Source organism: Nicotiana tabacum, chromosome 16, assembly GCF_000715075.1.
Source record: "Nicotiana tabacum cultivar K326 chromosome 16, ASM71507v2, whole genome shotgun sequence".
Lineage (NCBI taxonomy): Eukaryota > Viridiplantae > Streptophyta > Magnoliopsida > Solanales > Solanaceae > Nicotiana > Nicotiana tabacum.
In genome coordinates this window covers 1,153,101-1,161,645 of record NC_134095.1, presented here as the reverse complement: position 1 = coordinate 1,161,645, position 8,545 = coordinate 1,153,101, and the positions used below count along the sequence as shown (strand labels likewise).

General features: G+C 35.3%; 1 protein-coding gene across 1 annotated transcript; it reads right to left on the bottom strand.

The window, feature by feature from the left end:
- Positions 1 to 297: 297 nt before the first annotated feature.
- LOC107824703 (uncharacterized) lies at positions 298 to 8,323 on the bottom strand. The gene is made up of 13 exons (XM_016651504.2): positions 7,826 to 8,323; positions 6,961 to 7,103; positions 6,452 to 6,568; positions 6,081 to 6,195; positions 5,867 to 6,004; positions 4,886 to 4,981; positions 4,689 to 4,802; positions 4,419 to 4,487; positions 4,217 to 4,287; positions 4,044 to 4,137; positions 3,375 to 3,503; positions 3,162 to 3,251; positions 298 to 843 (listed from the first exon to the last, which is right to left on the bottom strand). Exons 1-13 carry the CDS (start codon positions 8,195 to 8,197, stop codon positions 751 to 753), a joined length of 1,641 nt encoding a protein of 546 aa, XP_016506990.1. The 5' UTR covers positions 8,198 to 8,323; the 3' UTR covers positions 298 to 750.
- Positions 8,324 to 8,545: the final 222 nt, after the last annotated feature.

Genomic DNA, 8,545 nt, shown 5'->3' with positions numbered 1-8,545 from the left:
TCTCATACTAACATTATACAAACAAAACAAAAAAAAAATTCTAACATATCTCTGAAATATATAGGACGTTAAGTGAACTGTGAAATTTTTCTCAAGGTCCAATTTACTGAATTGAGTCCAGTAATGTTACAGAGAGGGCATTGCAAATTGGCAAAGCAGATGACGCTTTTGATGGCCTTTTATGATTATGTGATTCTGTATAAAGATGATTTTCTCTTAAGTTATCAGTTAACAGTCTATTAGCTCATGAAATTAATTAATTACTACATGTAAAGTTTTGCTATGTTCTGAATATAATCAATAACCAATCCTACAGTTTATAAAGAAAAACCAGGTCAAACTGCACGCATCACGCGATCAACTTTTTAGGAATAGTTGGTCAATTTGTACAACGGGGAGAAGGAACCTTCTTCGAAAGCAGTTACATGTGAGTCTGTGATGATATATTTCTATGTACAGAAGCAGCAGTTAGTGAGACCAGAACACAGAATGGACACCGGTCTAGCATAAATTCCTTTGAACAAGATTGCAGTTTTTCTTCAGTCAACGGACTGCTGATGCGAGGAGAATAGATGACTTGTAGTAATTCCTGTTTAGTGCTGAGCTGTTATGCATATTTTTCAGACGCCACAATCTGGAGACCCTTGCGCTGGAGTTTCAATACAATCTACATAAGCTTTAATTTACGCTGGCCATACTCGTGCGCTTGTTTAACCCTTCAAGAATATGTATTTTGGTGACATGAAGCAATTATGATACACACATTTGCCTCATTGGAGTTAGAAGCCTTGCAAATCGGAGGGGAACATGTGCTCTAACCAGAGTTCCTTTCTCAGTGTATTCCTATAAAATCAAAAAGAATACAGGATGAAAATTCTGTCTTTAATCTTTATAATCTGGGATAGTACGCAACATTAGTAACCATTTTGTCGAAGTACTCTACATATTACTCGTATCAGTTTCTCATGTAGTTCATGGCTATTGGCAGACAATAACCAGAACCCTAGAGCTTATACTGTAGAATAAATTGTCTCATCTATTCCATTTTGCCATCCAATTGTATGTCAGGTCAGTAATAGCTGTTATTTGAAGATTTATGCCCATTGGAAGAAAAGGAGCTCGACCCATATCAGTTGTGCATAAAAACTGGGAACTCAGTTATTCAGATTCCAAAACATTAAATGAAAGATGTTGCAAGTGGAAGGGGAGGGGTAAGGAAAAGGAATTCCTAACTGAATGGAAGTGCAAACAAGTTCTCCTAGCAGTTTAGCATAATCTCAGATTTGGACTACAACAACATACCCACAAGTGGGGTCTGGGGAGAGTACTGTGTAAGCAGACCTTACCCTACCTTGTGAAAGTAGAGAGGTTGTTTCCGAAAGTGGAAGTCTTTACAAGTAACTAACAAACATCAGTATCAATTATAAGTAAATTCTTTCCCTATCTTGTCTTTTGTATCTTCAAAAATTTACTGGCTTTTCAATATTAGAAATCACATGCAAACTCAACTGATACCTCACCCGAGGTTCCTAAAAGCGCGGGTTAATTTCACTGATGGTCACTCAACTATGTTTCAATTTTACTAAAGTCACTCAACTATTTTTTGTCACTTAAAAGTAACTAAACTTTCACATTGTCACTTAAAAGTCATTTTGGCTCAAACCCCTACCATAAATATGACATGGCATAACATTTAATGAGAAAAATCCAAAAATAAATGCCACATAAGCTTAAATGGATCATACCCACTTTAGATCCATTTCTTCCTTAATGTGATTTGACCCATAACCCAAATGCTTTCAATTAAAAAAAAATTAAATTTCACATTAGTTTAAAATGATTATCCTATACTACAAAATTCTCGCCTTTTCTATTACATAATGCCCATTATAATTATTCTATACTAAAAAATTCTTATCTTGTTTGTATGCCCCATCCGAGTCGTTTTATAACTCTACTGAAGTTAAAATACTACTGTATCCAACTCACATAACATATTTATAATTTTCTAGTGAAATTAAAATAGTATTGTATTCATCTTACATAACATATTAATGTATCTAAGCATACAAGAATAATAATAAGACTAATAAGAGTCTATTTTCATAAAACATGCACTTACATACAACCTATTGCAATTGTTTAGACAAAAGAAATATTGTATTTGTACGATAAAAATCCCACAAAAAAATTACGAGACCTAATTTTATTAGGTGTGTGTTTTTCCCCCTATTGAAACCCATTTGGGTTATGGGTCAAATCACATTAAGGGAGAAATGGATCTAAAGTGGGTATGGTCCATTTAAGCTTATGTGGCATTTATTTTTGGATTTTTCTCATTAAATGTTATGTCATGTCATATTTACGGTAGGAGTTTGAGCCAAAATTATTTTTAAGTGACAATGTGAAAGTTTAGTTACTTTTAAGTGACAAAAAATAGTTGAGTGACCATCAGTGAAATTAACCCCTAAAAGCGCTATGGAGTGAGTGTTATTGTGATACAACAACATGCCACAATCCCAAGGTAGCTTTATGGTGATAATATCGAAAAAGAAAACCATATACTTCAAGAACGATGACATTTTCAAACTTAAGCATAACAGTGTTGTGAAAGGCGTAAAGCTCTAAAAACGCTCCAGGTCTAATAGGGCTTTAAGCGCAAAGCGCAACTGAAGTGCGGGCTTTTGTAAAAAAAGGTGCAATGAAGGAAAAAAATAAAAATGTAATGTAATTCAACAAAAAAGAAACAAACTTATCTATAAGGTTTCCTCAACAACTAATGCACTTATTTGCAGATTATATTTTGTTTTCTAGTGCCCTCGATTCAAGATTGACCTCATGGGCAAAGAGGCGCACCCTATACTCCTATGGTGCCCTGCCTCTTTCACTGAAGCGCAGCACCATGAGCTTTTCTGAGCTTCAAGGCTTAAGCACGTTTTAAATGAGCCTCTGACAGCATTAAGCATAAGTGACTAGAATCTACATTGAGAACAGCTTTAGGGCTGGGGGAGGTCATCACTTTACCTTACCTTAAAGTTTAGAGAAGAAAAAAAACAAGCAGAGTGTGTCTGTGCATGTGGGATGAGTGAGGGGTTAAATGCAATGGGAAAAGACAAATGGAAATGACTAGTACTTTAAATTACTAAGAATATGAGGCTTACAGTTCTCTCAACCATTCCAACATGATGTATGGTACTGAGGAGTTCCCCTTTATCGAATGGAATCAAAGCTTCCACCCATACCATTGTATCCTGCCAAAATTGAAAAGCTCTATCCATCACAATCAAGCCCTATCTGAAAATATAGATTTTCCCCTAGCTAGGCAGCAAAGTATATGCCCTTTTCTTTTTGAGAAAATAAAACAAGTCATACACCTTTAGTCTATTCTGGATTTCGTTGCAGAATTCATCCAAACCTTCACCAGTTAAAGCAGAAACGCAGACCACATCGTTTTTTGTCTTGGCTTCCAACTTGATTTTCTCAGGGTCCCTAGCTTTATCAACCTGTCAAAAGATGGTTAGACGATTATGTTGTAATTTCAGCTTCAGAAGTCAGGATGATCACATAACCAGCAATCTTTATCAGCAAGCGGATAGCTATTGTGTTAAATGGAAAGGAAGGGAAGAGGATACCAGTTTCAGTTTATGCACACAAGATGCTCATCTATTACATTCAGACCTAGAACATCTAGTTTAGCTAGGAAAAGCTATCTTTTCTCAACGTGCACTGAGGTCAGTTAGGAAAGGACAAAAAGGTATATGCTATAGGAAGAAAAAAATTTAAAACAACAAACAACACATCTTGTACAGTGAGCATCACTAAACAACAGCCGACACTGGACAGACAATAAACCGTCAACATTTAACATTATCAGGGAATTGTAGAAACAGAAAGGATTGCAGGATTCAACACAAGAATCAAGCAAAGAGATTGGCTGGACGAAGAACAAGTCAGTCAAAAACAAGATGGCTTTGGATAAAGGAAGTAGAGTGCTCACTGCAAATACAACAGTATTCAAACTAAATGACATGCAACACTAATACCTTGTTCCACACCATCAACTTCGGAATTGATACTGCATCCAGTTCTGAGAGAACTTTCTCCACAGCTTCTATCTGTAGCTCCGCTAGTGGATGACTAAACAAGATGACAAAGATGATAAGAGCTTATGTTGATGTGTATTAAAAATTCATTATATCAGATAGATCAACTTTACCTGATGTCCACCACATGCACTAAAATTGAAGACTCTGCGATTTCTTCGAGTGTTGCCCTAAAGGCTGCAACCTATTGGAAGAAGAATAGAATAAAAGACCAATTCCATTATATCAAAACTTTTTTAGTAAGCCAACGTTGAAACTTGTCTTCAACGGGAATGTATGAAAGACGAGCTATTTGTTCAAAGTTGCAAGGTTTACCAGAGTGGTTGGTAATTTTTGGATGAAGCCAACAGTATCTGTAAGCAGAAATTCCTTCCCATTCTTCATCTGGCTCAGAAGAGTGGCAAGCACAAAACATTACAACCTTAGAGATAACTAAATATATTGATTATGCCGAAAAAATCCAGATGCACATAATTTTCAGCCAACGAGGAATTTATGTGCTTCAAACGGGCACCAAATATAGGAAACATGTACAAGCAATGAGTTGAGCTGTCTTCAGGATTAATCATCAGTCATTATCCTCACCTGCACCCTTCTGGTAGTAGGATCAAGTGTTGCGAATAATCGGTCTTCTGCAAGAACATCGGCCCCAGTCAACCGGTTAAGAAGTGTACTTTTGCCAGCATTTGTGTATCCAACCTAAAGCAATAAGCACTTTATATATCAATTATCATTCTCTTCAGCATGGTGTACAAACATTCTACGGGAAACACATTTTGTACCAAAGATACAACAGGGACAGGTACAGAGACACGACGGTTCCTATACTGTTTGCGATGCTTCCGAACAGATTCTAACTCTTTCTTGAGTACACCAATCTGCAAAAGATTATAGTAATATCTGAAGTTAGTGATGGAAAGGTGTAAAAGTAACCGAAAAAGAAATGTATCCAATATTTACACATTATTTAACACGAAAGAAAGAGTAGAGAAATCCAAAAACAATATGGAATATAAAAATATGATAAAAGAGGGTTATAAATAAAAAGAAAAAGCAGGTTCATCTACATCCCCGCGTAATTACCAATACGAGTCAGGAACGCTGGCAGAGAAGAAATATGATCATGATTGATGGATGCACTCTACTAACTTTTTCATTTTACTCATAAAAGCAAGGTCATCTCCAAGAGACCACATGCAACTAAGCCAAGGACTTTCACTAGTCATAGAGTCTCATTAACATTTGGCAGTGGTTGGATAACACAAATGCTGTGTTACACAGATAAGCAACAAGCAGAAGAAAAGTAATACCGAGAGTTCAGTTCAGCATTAACACACATGTTTTACATTGACAGGGGTAGAAGACAGTCTAGAACTGTGTCTCAATTGAAGTTTCAGCAGTGCATCTGTGAATTTTAGTATCTCTCTAAAAAATTTGGTGAGGTGGTGCTTGCGGGAAGCATTTTGCTGTTAAAATTTGGAGAAAGCCAAAAACATGCCATAAAGGCCACTAGAAATATCACTAAAAGTAACCTATTGATAGCTATCACAAGCACAAAAAAAAGATTTGAGAACCAATGATCAAAATATTACTCTCCGTATAACCAATCTCTACAATTGTCCAGAAAAATTAATGAGAGATTTGACAAATCAGCAATTCGCAAATTGATAAATATAGAGGGTTAATATCTAACTCTAGTTCAGTGTGAAGTTACTCACTAATACAGATGTACACAATTTATGATCATAAGAGAAATTGCTTACCTGAGTACGTAAAATTCTCTTGTCTACTTCAATTTGTTTTTCACCCATACCCTTGACCTGTCCTCCAGCTTGACGCTCAAGATGAGTCCACATACGGGTTAGCCGTGGTAATTGGTATTCCATTTGTGCCAATGATACCTGAAAGAATTCAACTGGTAATGCAAAAGTGCAAACATTTTCAGGATGCAATACCGAAAAATAAAAGTGAACTTACCTGTAAAGACGCTTCACGGGTTGCCGCTCGCTGGTTGAAAATATCCAGGATGAGAGCAGTGCGATCACACACTCTGACATCCCCACCAAAAGCCTTTTCCAGATTACGCAATTGTCTAAAAAGAGCACCATAAAACAATCAGCATATGGATAACCAAAAGTTGAATTTACACCTTTTTTCAAGTACAGAATCAGATGAAGCACGAACAATTTTAAAAAAATCAAGTAGCCAGTGGGGATGAAAATCTACATAAACTGAAAGCATTGCAGGGATAAAATTTTCTTTAAATTAATCTAAGATAAGAAAATTTCAGAATATAACAGTATTGTCCTTGTAAGAATAGAAATGGGCAAAAATTTGCTGAGAACTACCCTGGAGAAAGTTCATCATCAAATATCACGGTCTCAACATCAAATGCACGAATAGCAGTTTTGATCTCTGCAACCTTTCCGGACCCTATGTAAGTCCTCGGATTAGGAGAAGATAGCCTGGAAGAAAAGAAAGAGTAAGTTGCATATATGTAACATAAATTCGAGAGAAATTTAACAAGAAACAAAAATCATGTTATCTCTTCAATTTAGACAGCATCATCCCATTAACTGTAAGAGAATAAATAAATGAGATAATTTGGAAGACATTTTGCAATGATTATACAACCTACGTCCCACGTCATAATCAAGGTAATCATATTTTTGTGATAACTCCAAGTTTAAAAGCTCTAAAATGACATGTCTATGCAGTTAAAGTGAGCTCTACGATTAGTGGACCTATAAACTATTCACACCTTAATCTACGTATTACACTGACCAGGAACTTATGAAGCTAAGGTTATACAAAAAATTGCCTGTGTATCAGAAATGACTATATTACCAACACTTACTTCTGATATGTAGAATCAACAACCAGTAGTCCAGCAGTATCAGCCAGCTGGGCCAATTCCTTGAGTGATTCCTCTATACCAAATGAATCTTCTGTATCACCTCTGCATGAAACACCCACTAGGTAGGCTTTCTCTTCAAAAACCTGAAGTTTTAACCATCAGCAGAAAATTGAGATAAAGAATAGAAAGATGGTGCACAACAAAATTCGGTTGTCATTGCTAAAACTGCCTTTTGTTATGGAAAATCAACAAAAAGAAAGAAGAAAAAAAAAGTCATTTGCCAAATCGAGAAGGCAGTGTAATGAATCTTTTACATCACTAGTGTAACATAACCTGTTTTAGCAGGTTATTTACCATTTATTATACAATGCTACTAAATAGACTTACTAGTAATTACCTTGTAAATATTTATACGAAGTCAGTACATAGAACTTGAACTCTATTGAAAACTTATCTATGCCAATAAATACACGACATGTATCATTCCTTCTATGTACCTTTTATCACTATACCTGGTTAATTTTGCACAAAAAGTAAAAATGACGTACAAATAAAAATTAAAATCCATTGATGCTTATTCACTTACTTTACCACATAAAACGAGTAGCATCCGTTTGTAAAAGTTATTATAACAAACTTCAAATGGAGTATTAAAATAAAACACTTTAAAACTCATTTATTCAAACTAAAAAAAAAAACATAACTCACCTTGGTTAATGTTCTTCCTAGAGTTAATTTATACTAAACTTGATGTACACCAGGTGTTTGATAAAAAAAAAATTATATGTGATATTCTCACTGAACTCAACTTCTAAATACAAAACAGAGGATAATAGAATTTCAAAAAAAAAACAAATTAACTCACCTCTTTTCCGTTAAGTAACTTGAATCTACTAGAATTTTCATCTAGCTCATCCACTTGTTGGTCCTTGTTCTCACTCTTTTTAATCCAACTTTGAGCTTTATCTTCATCCACAACACTAGCAGCAACTTCATTTTCTACTTCATGAACCTCAGTCTCCGGTGGTGTTTCCTCTTCAATTACGGGATTACGCAGCGAAAAGCTGTCGTCCGGCGATAGCACTCCGATTTCTTCTCCGACGGCCTTAATGAAACTGTAATTGGTTTGCCTTAGCTTAGTGAATGAAACGGGTCGGGTACGGGTTGGATTCCATCGCAAATCGGAGTCCGGAAATAGAATGGATGGTTTCAAATTGGAGCAGAAGCATAAACTCATGATCAGAGTGAGCGTCTGGAAAGTTGAGATCAAGTTCCGTTGGAAAATGGTTTTTTGTGGATATTAGGCGTATTCTACTTTCAACACAAATATCTTAAGTCATGTATTTTTGTTCGACTAAAACCCCATGTATTTTATTTTCATCAGGTATTATTAATATGACGAATTTACTTAAGCTGAATGTTGTCTTTTTTTACCCTATTAAAATATAGTTCATACTAGATAAAATAGTTATTTAATTATTTTTCTAAAATTGAGTTATTTAAAATCAACTAAAATTATGACTATTAAATTTTTCCTTATTTGAATAATGTATGAACTCCTAATATTTAGGAAATTAAAGTTATT

Excerpts from the sequence above, each read along its gene's own strand:
- LOC107824703 (XM_016651504.2), bottom strand. The coding sequence starts at position 8,197 with ATGAGTTTATGCTTCTGCTCCAATTTGAAACCATCCATTCTATTTCCG. Across the intron at positions 4,982-5,866 it reads AGAGAATTTTACGTACTCAG|ATTGGTGTACTCAAGAAAGA; the intron begins GTAAGCAATTTC and ends AATCTTTTGCAG. Across the intron at positions 4,288-4,418 it reads AAAAATTACCAACCACTCTG|GTTGCAGCCTTTAGGGCAAC; the intron begins GTAAACCTTGCA and ends TTCTTCCAATAG.